Genomic DNA, 15115 nt, shown 5'->3' on the forward strand with positions numbered 1-15115 from the left:
TTCAGCAGACAAATGGATAAAGATGTGGTCCGTATATATAATGGAATATTACTCAGCCATCAGAAAGGATGACTACCCAACTTTTGCATCAACATGGATGGGACTGGAGGAGATTATGTTAAGTCAAATAAGTCAAACAGAGAAAGTCAATTATGGTTTCACTCGTTTGTGTAACATAAGGAATAGCATGGAGGACATTAGGAGAAGGAAGGGAAAAATGAAGAGGGGGGAATCGGAGTGGGGGATGAACTATGAGAGACTATGGACTCTAGGAAACAAACAGGGTTTTAGAGGGGAGAAGGGTGAGGGGATGGGTTGGCCCAATGATGGGTATTATTAAGGAGGGCACGTACTGCGTGGAGCACTGGGTGTTATACGCAAACAATGAATCTTAGAACACTACATCAAAAACTAATGACATACTGTATGGTGACTCACATAAGTAAAAAAATAAAGAACTGAGCCAGGGAAGAAGAATTTTAAGAAGGAGGGAGAGAAGATAGAAAGGAAGGAAGGAAGGTGGGAGGGAAGGAAGGATCAGCAAAGCCAGATAATATAGAAAGGTCATAAATGATAAGGATGGAAAAGTATTCTTGGACTTTTGGCGGCTTGGAGACTGGCTGCTTTAGTGAATAGTTTTATTGGTGAGGTAGGTCTGTGTTCCCTAGGGCTGCCCTAACAAATTACCACAAATTCAGATGCTTAAAATGATAGAACTTCACTGTCTTGTAGTTCTGGAAGCTGGAATTCTGAAATTGGGGTATCAGCAGGGCCATACTCTGTCTGAAGATGCTGGGGGTGGGGGAACGATCTTTCCTTGCCTTTCCCTAACTTCTGGCAGTTTTGATCTTCAGAGTTCCTTTGCATCATTCCCACCTCTGCCTCTTTAACGTAATGTCCTTCCTGTGTCCAGACTGTCCTCTTTTTATAAGGACACCAGTCATTGGATTAGGGTCCATCTTAATCCAGTATGACCTCATTTTGACTTGATGAGATCTGCTAAAACATTGTTTCCAATTAAGATTATATTCACTGTTACCAGAAATTAGGACCTAAACATATCTCTTTGGAAGGGATCCAACCCGTAGCAGTGCATTCAGATTTAGAATAGGAGACAAAGTAAAATGTCAGTTATGGAGAATAGAAGAAATTTCTCTATATAAGAAAGGAAAAGTGAGCAAGAAGATGGTAACTATTAGGGGACACTGATGTAAAGAGTTTTTTGTGGTATTTTGTTGCTGTTGTTGTTAGTATTTGTGATGATTTGTTAAAATGTAAAACGTAGGCTGCTCTGTAGAGCTGTTTTACTGGTTATAATTTGCAAAAGAGGCAAAATTATACCTGCCTTGCAAATGTAAAATGAATGTATATCAAAGATTTTATTCAGTTCATTCATTAATGAGGGAACCAGTAAGATGTTAAATCCTGTCCAGAGAATACTTGAGAAACTAGGAGTTTATCATTTTAGGATATGATTGCTAGATTAGATGGCTGAAGCTGGTTGATGGGCCGATAGGGTCATAAACAATAACCTTTGGGATTATCTTTTCAACTGTACAAAAGTGATCTGCCTTTCTACCAGACAACAAGCTAAATGTTATCATGTAACTAAAACTGGGACCCTTAAGCAGCAATAAATAGCAAGTCCAACCAAGTACTTTGCTCTATAATCCTTGGGCAGCTTCTGGCTTCTGTGACATTTAAAACATGTGCTGCTCACTCCCCCCCCCCTTTTTTTAAACTAATTTCCAAGTGTTAAGATAATTTTTCTGACCTGTATATTAGAATCTGTCGAGATAGAGAGGGGGACCTGAGAACCTTTAACTAGCCCTTAGGTGATTCTAATGTTGACAAAATCTGAGAACCACTGAAAGAGAATACTGAGTGGCTTTGAGTGCCCATCTGAGACTGGAACCCATGTTCCAGTCCAATGACACCTCTCCCCCTTGGACTTTGTGATTTTTTTTTTTCCAGTGTAGTGCTCAGCTCCTTGGCCAAGAGAGTCATATGATCCAGGGTTGAGGGTTTGATGGGCAGAAACTCAGGAAGGACACGGTGGTGAGGAAGTAAATGTGTCAGGAAGAGGTAGTTAATACTGGGTGTGAGGTCCAGTCTGGGCAGGGAAAGACATGAGGCCAGGACAGAATTAGCAGATGGGGAGAAAAGAAAGAAATCAAATTCACAGAAAGTATGTGGGTATAAGACCCTTGAAAGGTCAGGAGACTGACCAGCAGATTGAGACTTTAAAGTTTTTGAGTTTTCACAGGTGGATAGAAGTGTTTCTAACAATGGCAAAAAATAAACTCCAGGTTGTGCTTCTGAGAGAGTTACTGAAAGTAGAGGTCATCAGGGAGAAGATGAGTGAGAATTACTTTCTCATAGATTTGTACTTTTCACAAGACAGTGCACTTGAAACCTTAAAGCTAACGTAAATTTCCACTGGACCATTGTTCGGTTACTTTAGGTTGTGGCCAGATGCCCTGAATCTACATATGATGGGCAAAAGCCTTTCTGGTCTTTTAGGACTGTAGTAGTATCCTCAGACATAGAGAGTTTATTGAGCATGGTATTACAGGTTAGGCACTCAGTACTACGTGTTTTCATACAATATCTCATTTAATTTTTATCCTATGTGTTTGAGTTGTTAGTATCCCCATTTTACAAAGCTGGGGTTTAGCAGAGATAAATAACTTCCTGAAGGTCACAGTGAATATAGGGCTTTTAAATTCATTCATTCTGTGGCTCCAGAGCTCACTTGCTTAACCACTATGTTCTAAGTAGGGTCTGTGTTTGGTGGGGGTTAAAGAGGATTCATATATCTCACATTCCTTCATGTAATTCAATTTTGTAAATTACCACACATGCAGAGAATAGTTTGAGCTTAAAAAAGAATGAAGCTGGGAACTATTTCTTTTTCTAAAAATTGCCACAGTGACCTTCTTTAGGCTTTCAGAGCATATCTATCTTATGGAGGCAAAATTAAAGTAGTACTTTGAATTATTTGAGATTTGTAGTGGTGCAACTTTAAAAAAATTTATAGGACTGATAATAGTACCTCAGTCCAAAAATTCACAGTGCTAAATACTGCATTAAAAATCTTCATTGTAGCCAGATGAAATAGGATATATTAATTAATTCTTGCAAGTTAATCCTTTGAGTACTTGTCTGTTCTAAATGCCTTTTTTTTTTCAGTTATTATAAGATCTCACAGATACATTATAAGATGTGACAGAAATGACACTTACTTAGAGGAAGTACAGTCAGACTCACCTGTTGACGATGATTAAAAAAAAGTCCTTGAAAGCTCATTGGAAAAATACAAACTGTTCTTAGTTTATAATGATTGTAATAAAAGTTACATTACTCTACATTTGTGGCATATTTATGCACGTTTCTGCATTTGTGTTTGGTACTGTTAAAGTATTTTTAGAAGTCATGGAGTATTTATATTAATACAAGACAATCATTAAGATAATTTATATTATGCATTAGTAATGTGACTAAAATATGGGGGTGGCTGCAGTGTCATGGGTAATCAGTGTCCCGTGCATGTATTTATTAAAAAAACAGCAAACACTTGATGTGAAGTTTAGAGCAGCTTAAAATAAGAATATGTTCTTTGTTGTATTAATTCATTGTTATTTAAATGTTTAATGTTCTGTTTTCTCTAGGGATAAGTAGTTTAAAAAAATATATATATTTTTTTCCTGGAAAGATACCAGAATTTATATCTGGCTTAACACATCTGACCTTAGCCTCTTCAGAGGAAGTGAACACATGTTCTATGAGTAATCCCCTAGATAATCAACGGCCAAACAAAGGAGCAGTAAGATCAAATTCCACTGTTTCTTCTCCCCTGAAATAAAACTGAAATTCAAAAACTGCATTAACAGACTTCTGTCCTTTATGGTCAGTTATACTGTGGTGGAGACCATCTAGAGGGGGAGGAGGAGGAGAAGCTGACAGTGATGGTGGTATTGATGGAGGTGGAAAAGGAGAAAGATTTGGAATTACTGGTCTTGATCTTGGAGTTACTGGTGAGGGCACCTGGATTGGTACTCGGATAACCATTTTGAAAGTTATTTTTCCCATCGTAGTTATGCTGTCTTTGTAAGTTCTGCCATGTGAAAATGAATAACAGTAGGTGGTGTTCCCTGGTCACCAGTCATTATTTTTTCCAGCATACAAAACTACGCAGAAAATTTGGAGACTTGCTCCTGACCCTTTTAGCACCCTTTTTCAAACCCTACTTTTAAGGGGTGTTGACCCAGAAAAAATATTACTCAAGGGCTGTAGACTAATAAAAAGGACATTTTTTCTTTAACTTCCATTTACTTGTTTTAAAAATTGGGACGTGGGACTCAAACTCTTTAGTATAACTGCTGACCGTAGGAGGAAAGTATTCCTGGGGTTGTACCTGCAGTGGACAGAATAGCATCATCCTTCGGGCCAAAGGAAGCTCGGCTAAGAACTCTCGCAGATCTTCTGTCTGAGATGTCCTGGACTTTGCTCTAGGTCAGCCTTCTCAACTTCGGTTCTGTTGACGTTTAACATCCGCCATTCTTTATTCTGGGGGGCTGTCCTGTGCACAGTGTAGGATGTTTAGCAGCATTCCTGGCTTCCACCCACCAGGTGCCAGCTCACCCCCTCAGTTGTGAGAGTCAACCCAAAATATCTCCAGACGTTGCCAAGTAGGAGGTAAAATTGCTCCTGTGGGAGCTTCCACATCTCCCCTATTTGAGCATCACTGTCTAAGTGTATTAGGTGATTAACTGATAAAGACTTTTTTCCAGATTTTACTTTTACTTTTAAATACTTTGTCATTTTAAGTATTGGTACAGAATAGGATTTGCTTTTAAGAATTGAAAAACTGGAAGCACATTTTCTAACTTAAGGGTAAAAGTGAGCACAAGGTCTTCTTAGAGAATTCAACATTACAACCTTAGGATGCCTAGTATAGTGTTTTCCAGAGGGCTGGTGGGGAGACCCTTTAGTGGATTGGGATCATACATGCAGGAGTGTATAGGATCACAGTGTAAAATGTATTTCTTACTTTGGAGTAGCTGAGAAAAACATTTGAAAACTGCTGGCCTAGTGATAATGTATAAGCCCAGACTCCCCTTTCAAACTGGGATATTTTAAACATATTCTCCGTAGGGGTAGGTGTTTATCCAGGCCAGCTAATCTATTTGTCCTGTCAGGTTAAACTTCTTGAATAGTCTTGGAAGTATGAAACATTCAAAGATGTTCATTGTTGTAGTAGAATTGAGACTTCTTTTAACTTTGGTTTCTGGTGCATATCATCTTTTTTGCTAGGGGAGGAAGCTCTGAGCTCCATCACATATTTTAGAACATTCTTGGCACATTACTTGTGGACTGTTCATGCCCTCCCCCTCACAAGATACTGAAAAAAGACAGCTCCATTTTAATTGTTTTCTTCATCAGCATGCATGCAAAAGTCCTGTTTTTCAGCAGTTAGTGTTTATTTTGTTAACTTGTAGAAATTATATTTTATGGAGGAAAGGGCAAGAAACACTGTGTGTTTAATGACCATGAAACATAAATACGAGCATAAAGACATCTAAAAATTACTCCTAACACTGCTTGTACTCTTTTTGTAAAAATCATTTTAAAATGGCAACCTTAAGTTAAATAGTCTGTGGGGAATACATTAGATGGGACGGTCTGCCATTACGAAGTCATGAATTCGGCTGTTAATAGGAAATTTTTGGCTTCCTAAAATCTATTGCACTTCCAGCCACTTAAAAAGCTGCTTTAGTTTCTATTAACTAAAGAAAATACATTTATATATTGAGTTATTTGTTCAGTGGCTACTTTTCAAAGATTTAAACACTCTAGAAAGCAGTTTCATCTTTTCAATAGTGAGAGAACGTTTCAGACTAGTTTCATAATGTTAGAAACTTTGTCTTAGGGGATAGTTTTTTTCTCTAAGGAAAAATTTTAATATTCAAAAGTTATTTATATTACAGTTTATTTTCATAGTGAGGGTTTTTATATCCCTGTTTTTCTAATTTAGATGATATTCAGTAGACGTATTCAAGGTATTTTCATCATAGTTTTGGGGAAGATTTGAATTTTTTTTCTTCTGAGCCATATAACATTTAAGTTCTATATTTTTAGAAGATCAGTGGGTGTATCACAAAAATTCACATGTTTATTTCATGGTGCCTTTATATATTATTGAGCGGCTGTGCCTAGTTTTTGTGTATAGTATGAAAGTGGGTGTGGAGAGAGCTAAAGTTCAGTGTTGCTCAAAAGCTGAACCTTATAGATGTTTGTTTAGGAAACCAGATTACTAGTATTGACCTTTAAAAGTGGGCCAACAATACTAGTAGGGATTTGAGAATGAAATTTCTTGACCAGGAGAGGATATGAAGTGTTGTCATCATAATGTAGGTAAATAGTTTTTCCTTTATTGAAGTGAGTTTTGAGACTGGTTTGAAATTACTTTTTTATTGGTTCATATTCAGTTCCTTATACCTCTAGTTAATAACTGTTTTGCAACTACTTGCTAAATAGTATAGTAACTTCTTATTTGCAGGCTTTTAAAGCTTTCATTCATCTGTTCTAGTAAATGGTATCAGCACTGCATTATTCTTAATAATAATAATAATAATAATAATAATATAGTAGAAAAATCCCTTTATAGCTGCGTGTATCCATATTGACTTTAAAACTCAGCACTGTCACTTTTTGATAGAGCTTTTTTGTGCTAAGTACTGAACTATTCCAAAGGTGATTATAAATGGCTATTTTGAAGGAAAAAAATACTACCATTTTAGTACAATGTCTTCATCTTCCTTTTAGAAAGAGGTTCATTTGAATCGCATTGTTAAGGAATGCTACATGGTACAGTTGGAGCAGCAGCTGAAACTTCTCAACATTCCATGCCTCTTCTAGGTGCTCAAACACCAAATTTTATGATAAAAGGAGGATGCAAATAATACTATATTAAGTTCCCTGAGTTCCTACAGTGAAGGAATTCTGGAACAGATAATGTTGCTACCAAGATATGAAAGTTATTTTTCCTAATCTTTACTAAGTCATTAAACTGTTCATTCTGTAGGGGAAAAGTGAGGGATTTGGAGAGGGACTACTAAAAAGTCAAATTTCAATAGAATATAAAACTAAATTTTGTTAAAAATAGCTTAATGCCTTCAAGACTGAATGCCTTGAAATACTATAATATGGTCAGTAATCTGCATTTCGTGTAAAGTGTTTTTAGATATTCTTCTACTTCTCACAGATGTTAGAAGGGTTTATGATGAATGGATGACTTTGAACAATTACTATGACTTGATATTCTTTTAAAGATTAGATTTATTATGTATATAAATTTGTTGCTAAGCTATGTTTACTTCTGTTTATTGAAATTAGAAAGCTCTTTGAACTCATAAGGTAATCATTGATTATTTTGACCTTATCTGGCTGCCTTTGGTTCCTGTGAGTAGATACACTAAGAACTCTGCCATCCCTTTTATCGTGTGTAAGGAAAGTATTGGTGGGATAAAACAGCTGTCATACATATTTTAAAATTTTCACCAAAAATATCCTGATTATTTCTAATGTTAAAGATGTAATTATAATTTATTCTTTTCATTTTTTTTTAAAGGTGATGGATGTGGACATACTGTACTAGGCCCTGAAAGTGGAACCCTCACGTCCATAAACTACCCACAGACCTATCCCAACAGCACTGTTTGCGAATGGGAGATCCGTGTAAAGATGGGGGAGAGAGTGCGCATCAAATTTGGTGACTTTGACATTGAAGATTCTGACTCTTGTCACTTTAATTACTTGAGAATTTTTAATGGCATTGGAGTTAGCAGAACTGAAATAGGTAGGAAATTTTCTTGTAAATGTACATGTAATACATCACTGTCCTGAGTTTTAAAACTAAAGCAATTTTTGATACTTACATTAAATAGCTAGACTATATAGAATGATATATAGGAAACTATTTATGTGGATTATGTGTGGAAATCTCAAATTTGAATCTTTTGGGAAGAGAAGATTCTTATCTGTTTATTTACTCTCCAAATAAACTTGTTGGTACTTTTGCGACAGGTTGCCACTCCCCTGTTTCTAAGGAGGACATTAAGTATCTCATTTTTTTTGTTTTTTTCTAATCATTTTACTTGCAGTTACACAATATAAGTATAATTCATGCACAGGAGACAGAATATCATGGTGATTAAGAGCATAGGTTTTGGATCCAGAGTGCCTGGTATCAAATCCTCGCTCTGCTGTTAGCTTCTGTGTGGTTTTGGACAAGTTACCAGACCTGTCTTTTTCACTCGTAAGATAGGGAATGAACCAGCAACATGTGAATTTCTTAGAACAGTCAGTAACACGTAATAATGTGCTTACTAGCACTAGCTGCTGCTGCTGTTATTCTTAGCTAAGATCAGTGGTTCTCAATTATGGCTGCATATTAGAGTCACCTGGAAAGATTTTAAATAATACTCTACATTAACTGATACTATATCCCCATCCTAGAGCAGTTGAAACAGAATTGATTAGGTGGGAACCACGCTTCCAGATTTGGATTTTAAAGGTTTCCCAGGAGAATCTACTTTGTAGTCATGTTGAGAATCTGGCTTAGTCAGTCTCTCAGGCTTAAAGATGGAAAAGTGTCTAAGACTCAGTGAACTAACATCATATAATAAATCTTGAATACTCTGTGAGTTAATTTGGAAACATTGGTACACGTGTATAAAATATCCTTTAGAACTATAATGGGAACCCAGTGTCTTTTCTGTAAGCATGGTGTTCATTGTCTGCCGGCCTCTTCTCCATATCAAGTCAAATTCTTCATCTCTTCTCTACTTTTTGGCCTCTTACCTATGAGAGGCCAAATTCCTGGCCAGCTTCTCTGATGCTGATTGAGAACCTCTGTTGTCTCTCAGTCAACTCTTAACCTGGTAGCTTGATTACCATGTGTATATTGCTTTAAACATATGGTCTCAGATAAGCTTTTAGGGACTCAGATTGCCTAAGGATCTAGAAACCACTGTAACACTGACAGAGGGCAACTGTAGTAAACACATGATGCAGTAGGGAGTAAAGAGTACCACCTAAGCAGTCTCGTAACAGCAATGAAAAAAGGCAAGCCACAGTCCCATCAAGTCCTTAGCAGTTTACAGGAAATAAGGGAGCTAGAGAAACACATTTTATCAACCATAAAGACTCTGTAAATAGCGTTTTAAAAAGAGAAAGGGGAGAAGTAGAGGGAATTGTACTTTAAGAGCTATATCTTCCAAAAATAATGTGTGGACCTTGTTTGGTCTTGATTCAAGCTGCAGGAAGACATGTTAAGATAATCCAGAGAATTTTAAGAGGAATCGGGCATTCAGTGGTAGCAGGAATGATTGTTCTTGGTGTGTTAATGTTATAATTATTTTTTTTGAAGATTTTATTTATTTATTTGACAGAGAGAGATGGCAAGTAGGTAGAGAGGCAGGCAGAGGGAGAGCGAGAAGCAGGCTCCTTGCTCAGCAAGGAGCCTGAAGCAGGGCTCAATCCCAGGATCCTGAGATCATGACCTGAGCCAAAGGCAGACGATTAACTGACTGAGCCACTCAAGCACCCCTATAATTATTTTTTTAAGATCCGATTTGTTAGAGATGTTCCGAAGTTCGAATCTAATATGCTATTGATATTCTTTTTTACTTTGCTTCCCCCCCACCTAACAAGGAAATCATTACAACAACAGTGCATAGACGTAGCCCTTAATTCTTTTTACAGCGGCAGAGAACTCTGTTGTGGAGGTACTGCAGTTAGTTTAACCACACTTCTGTGTACAGATGCTTCCAGTATCATGCAGTTACAAACAGTGCTGCAACAAATAATTTGATGCAAGTGTATTTTTGTCTTCTTGGAGGTGTATCTTTAGAATAAATTCCTGAAATGCAGATATTGGTTCGATTAATAAATGCATATATAGCTTTGTTAGACATTACTGGAGTCCCCTCTACAAGGGTTGTGCTAGCTTGGATTTCCATTTAGCAATGCATAAAAATGCCTGTTTCCCCACAGCCTTGCCAGCATGTGCATCATCATGCTTTGTTAAGTTTTGCCAGTTGATAGGTGGGAAATGGTATCTCAGTATGACTCAGTATGACTTGTGATTTGCATTTCTCTTACTATGGGTGATGCTGAACATATTTTTTTGTATGTCAAAGGTTCATTTTTTTAAAATAACTTTTTGTGTCATTTGCTCATTTTTCTATCAGGCTTTTTTGGTCTTTTTTTTCCCCCCCTCTGGTACTAGGAATTCTGTTACTATCTTATTTTAAAATTTTATTTATTTGAGATAGAAGAGAGGGAGCACGAGCAGGGTGAGGGGCAGAGGGAGAAGCAGACTCCCCACTGAGCAGGGAGCTCAGTGTGGGGCTTGATCCCAAACCCTGCAACTCCGGAATCATGCCCTGAGCCAAAGGCAGACACTCAACTGACAGAGCCACCTGGGAGCCCCTATGGAACTTGTTTGTACAGTTTTGTTGCCTTGAAGGTTTTTTCCAGTATAGCAAATTTATTACTCTTTTGCTTCTGGATTCTGAATCCTAATTGGAAAGCCTCTTGTTATATCCAGTTAAATGTAAATTTACCCATATTTTCTTCTAGTACATGTATGTGGTTTCTTTTTTTTTTAGATTCTTGGTCCATTTGGGGATATTCTTTTATATGATACAAAATGTAGATCTAATTGTATCTTTTCCAGATGACTAGTCACTTGTCCTAACACTGTGCATTTAAAGGTCTGCCTTTGCCTCAGTGATTTAAAATACTGACTTTATCATACACTGAAGTTCTGTACATACTTGATTTCTGGGTTTTCTGTTGTGTTCCACTGGTCAATATTTACATAACCAAAACATCACAATTTAAATGATAGGGGCTTTATAATGTGTTTTAATGTGTCTCTTTAAGGTTGTTCGTTTTAGTGTTTTCTTGGCTATTCTCACCGTTTGTTGATCCATATGAAGTTTAGTTATCAACCTGTCCAACTTCATAAAAATGTTTGTTAATTTTTTAATTGTGATTGTTCATAAGTTGGTATGTTGAGTCTTTGGTATGTTGAGTCATCCTGTTCAAGAACAAGAGCTGCTTTTTTTCTATTTGTTCAAATCTAATTTTGTTGTTTTCAAGTGTTTTGAACTTTCTCATGTAGATTTTACACTTTTTTTTTTGTTAAAGTTATTCCTAAATATCTTCTCTGTTGCTGTTGTAAGTGGAAATGTTTTGGCTTTGTTTTGCCATTGTATCCTCTTACTGGTTACTAATTATATGAAGACTATTGATTTCCTCCCTTTTTTTTTTTTTTAAGATTTTATTTATTTATTTGACAGAGAGATCAGAAGTAGGTAGAAAGGCGGGGTGGGGGGGGTGCGCAGGGGAAACAGACTCCTGGCTGAGCAGAGAGCCCAATGCAGGTCTCCATCCCAGGACCCTGAGATCATGATGTGAGATGAAGACAGAGGCTTAACCCACTGAGCCACCCAGGCACCCCAAAGACTATTGATTTCTATATGATGATTTTATATCCTACTTTACTTTTTTTTTTTTTAATTTCAGTTTTATCATTCACTTTCTAGGAATTTCTAGGTACACAATCACATCTGCAAATAGAGATAGTTTTACTTCTTTTCCAATTCTTGTGTCTATGAATGATTTATCAAATTACATTGGCTAATGTTATCAGTCATTTTTATGTTAATTTGTAGTGGAGATGGTTCTTGTTCCTGATTTTAATGGAAATATTACTCAGGCTGCCATATCATATACTGGATAGCTTAAAACAACATATTTATTTTCTTACAGCTTTAGAGTCTGGAAGTCTGAAATCATTGTGTCAGATTCAATTCCTTTGGAAAATTCTCTTCCTGGCTTTACAGACAGCTACTTTTTCTATGTCCACACATGGCAGAGAAAGAGGGGGGAGTGATTTCTCTGATCTGTTTGTACAAGGACACTAATCCTGTCAGATTAGGACCTTACCTTTATGACCTCATTTAACCTTAATTACCTCCATAAAGGCCCTATCTCTAAATATGTTCACATGGCCTGGAGTGGGAAGGGTTTCAACAAATTAATTTTGGGGGATATGTAACAGGAAGTATTCCTTTATTTCCATTTTCTTGACTGTTTTTTGTTAGGAAAGAATTGGATTGTGTCAGAAAGCTTCTTTAGCATCTGTGGAGATGATTATATGATCTTCTTCTGAAGTCTATTTGTGTGGTGGATTATATTAATGGATTCCCTAATATTGAACCAACTTTGCATTCCTGGAATGAGTATTCCTTTGTTTTGTCATTCTTTTAATGTGGCATGGGATTCTGTTTCCTAATAATCTATTTTATTTTTATATAAATATTGATAAGCAAACATTAATATATAATTTATACACTAACATATAAGATGTGTATAATTATTGTCCTTATTATAAGGTATTGATGTCACATATATAAGTGCAAAGAATTCAGAAGTTTTCCTTTATTTCCCTGTGCTGAAAAATGTAGGAGTTTTTGAACAGGCTGGTATTTGAAGGTTTCACTCTGTGAAACCACCCAGGTCTGATGCTTTTTTGGTAGGATAGGTCCTTATTATTTATTTTTTCCAAGGAGAAGGTCTTGTTCAAATTTTATCTTTAAGTAGTTCAGTTTTAGTAAGCTCTTTGCTTGATAAATTACCCAGTTCACCTGGATCTTCAAATTTATTTGTAGTGATGTCTGCAAAATAGAGTTGTATGGTTTTTTCCCTAACGGTTATTTCAGTGGTTTTTTCCTATGGTTATTTCCTTCATACCATTTTTCTTTTGTTCATTTGTGCTTTCCCCTTCTTTCCCCTTGATTGTCAGCAAGTGGTTTGCCTATTTTTTTTTTCAAAAAATATATTTTGATTTATTATATTTAGATCTATTCTTTTTTCTCTAACCTATTAATTTCTGTTTCTAGTTCTCTTGTTTCATTTTCTTCATTATGCTTGCTTTGGGCTTATTTTGTTATTTTGTTTCTTAGCTTTTAGCAAAAAAATCTTAATTCACTTATATTTGTTCTATCATTGTTACTGATAACTGTGACTAATGCTGTGGGGTTTACTTTGATCATATCTTTAAGATTCATATACCACGGATTGATTTATTATATTGGTATTTTTTTTGAAGTCTGTAATTTTGTTTTGTATTTCCCTTTTACTTGGTACATGTTTTTTATTGGGTATATAGTACATAAATAGATTTGGAGGTGGAATAGCTTTCTTTGCTACTGTTAATAATTTTTACTTTTACTGAATTGTGGTCATAAATATCTCTAAATGTAGTTGTAATATCTCTACTTTATGGAGCTTGCTAATATTTTCTGTATAACCTAATATATAAGATTTATTATGAATGTCCCATGTATGTTTGAGAAGGTGTGTTCTCTAATAGCAAGATGTAAAGTTTGATACTCATTCAGATCTGTCTTATTTATTGTTTAGATTTTCTATATCCTTATTTTTAACTACTTCATCTCTTATAGGTATTTTTCTTTTTTTCCCCTTGTTGTTTTTTTTTTTTGCTTTTATAAAGGTGTTCTTAATTGTAATATATTTATTTTAAATTGTGACTTCCAGTATTAAAAAGTTCTTCTCTTGTCATGTCTAATACTTTGAGTTTGAATTCTCTTTTCGTCTCTTTTCATCTTCCTCCATATCTCTTACTGTTTTCATTTGTTTGGTATACCTGCCTTTGCAGATCATTTTGTTTTGGTGTTTTTTTTGTATGTAGCACATTTTTGGGTCTTAACTCTGTGAACCCAGTTGAAAATCTTTTTTATTTTAAATAGCTGAGTTAAGCCCATTTGTACTTATTTATAAAACTGAAATGTTTTGTCTCAACTCTGTCGTGTTTTAAGTTACAACTATATGTATTTGGTGTTTTTTTTGTTTGTTTTCAGCGTAACAGTATTTATTGTTTTTGCACAACACCCAGTGCTCCATGCAATACGTGCCCTCCCTATCACCCACCACCTGGTTCCCCAACCTCCCACCCCCCGCCCCTTCAAAACCCTCAGGTTCTTTTTCAGAGTCCATAGTCTCTCATGGTTCACCTCCCCTTCCAATTTCCCTCAACTTCCTTCTCCTCTCCATCTCCCAATATCCTCCATGTCATTTGTTATGCTCCACAAATAAGTGAAACCATATGATACTTGACTCTCTCTGCTTGACTTATTTCACTCAGCATAATCTTTTCCAGTCCTGTCCATGTTGCTACAAAAGTTGGGTGTTCATCCTTTCTGATGGAAGCGTAATACTCCATAGTGTATCTGGACCATATCTTCCTTATCCATTCGTCCGTTGAAGGGCATCTTGGTTCTTTCTACAGTTTGGCGACCGTGGCCATTGCTGCAATAAACATTGGGGTACAGATGGCCCTTCTTTTCACTACATCTGTATCTTTGGTAAAATACCCAGTAGTGCAATTGCAGGGTCATAGGGAAAGCTCTATCTTTAATTTCTTGAGGAATCTCCACACTGTTCTCCAAAGCAGCTGCACCAACTTGCATTCCCACCAACAGTGTAAGAGGGTTCCCCTTTCCCCACATCCTCTCCAACACACGTTGTTTCCTCTCTTGCTAATTTTGGCCATTCTCACTGGTGTAAGGTGGTATCTCAATGTGGTTTTAATTTGAATCTCCCTGATGGCTAGTTTTTTTTTAAGATTTTATTTATTTATTTGACAGAGAGAGATCACAAGTAGGCAGAGAGACAGAGAGAAGAGGAAGCAGGCCCCCTGCCGAGCAGAGAGCCCGATGCAGGACTCGATCCCAGGACCCTGGGATCATGACCTGAGCCGAAGGCAGAGGCTTAACCCACTGAGCCACCCAGGTGCCCGAGATGATACTTTTAATATTATTTCTGTTCCATTCTCTTGTGCATCTTTTTTAGATACATTTTTAAGTGTGAGAAACTTGGATCTTCCTTGCCATTTCAACCACATTCTCACCAGTGCTTTTAGTTTTTTATTTCCTTTTTATTCTATTTGGTTCATTTTTCTTTTTTTCAACATTCATTATCATGTTTCATTAGAATCCATTATTCCTTGTGCACCTTG

The 15115-nt window shown here is 36.4% G+C and overlaps 1 protein-coding gene across 1 annotated transcript in view; it reads left to right on the top strand.

Moving 5' to 3' along the window:
• Positions 1-15115, top strand: part of DCBLD2 (discoidin, CUB and LCCL domain containing 2) — a 96277-nt gene that overhangs the window by 14996 nt on the left and 66166 nt on the right. The window contains exon 2 of the mRNA XM_046003482.1: positions 7634-7861. Coding sequence (XP_045859438.1) covers positions 7634-7861 — 228 coding nt within the window. The remainder of the gene's footprint in view (positions 1-7633; positions 7862-15115) is intronic.

The sequence above is a fragment of the Meles meles genome, chromosome 4 (assembly GCF_922984935.1).
Source record: "Meles meles chromosome 4, mMelMel3.1 paternal haplotype, whole genome shotgun sequence".
Lineage (NCBI taxonomy): Eukaryota > Metazoa > Chordata > Mammalia > Carnivora > Mustelidae > Meles > Meles meles.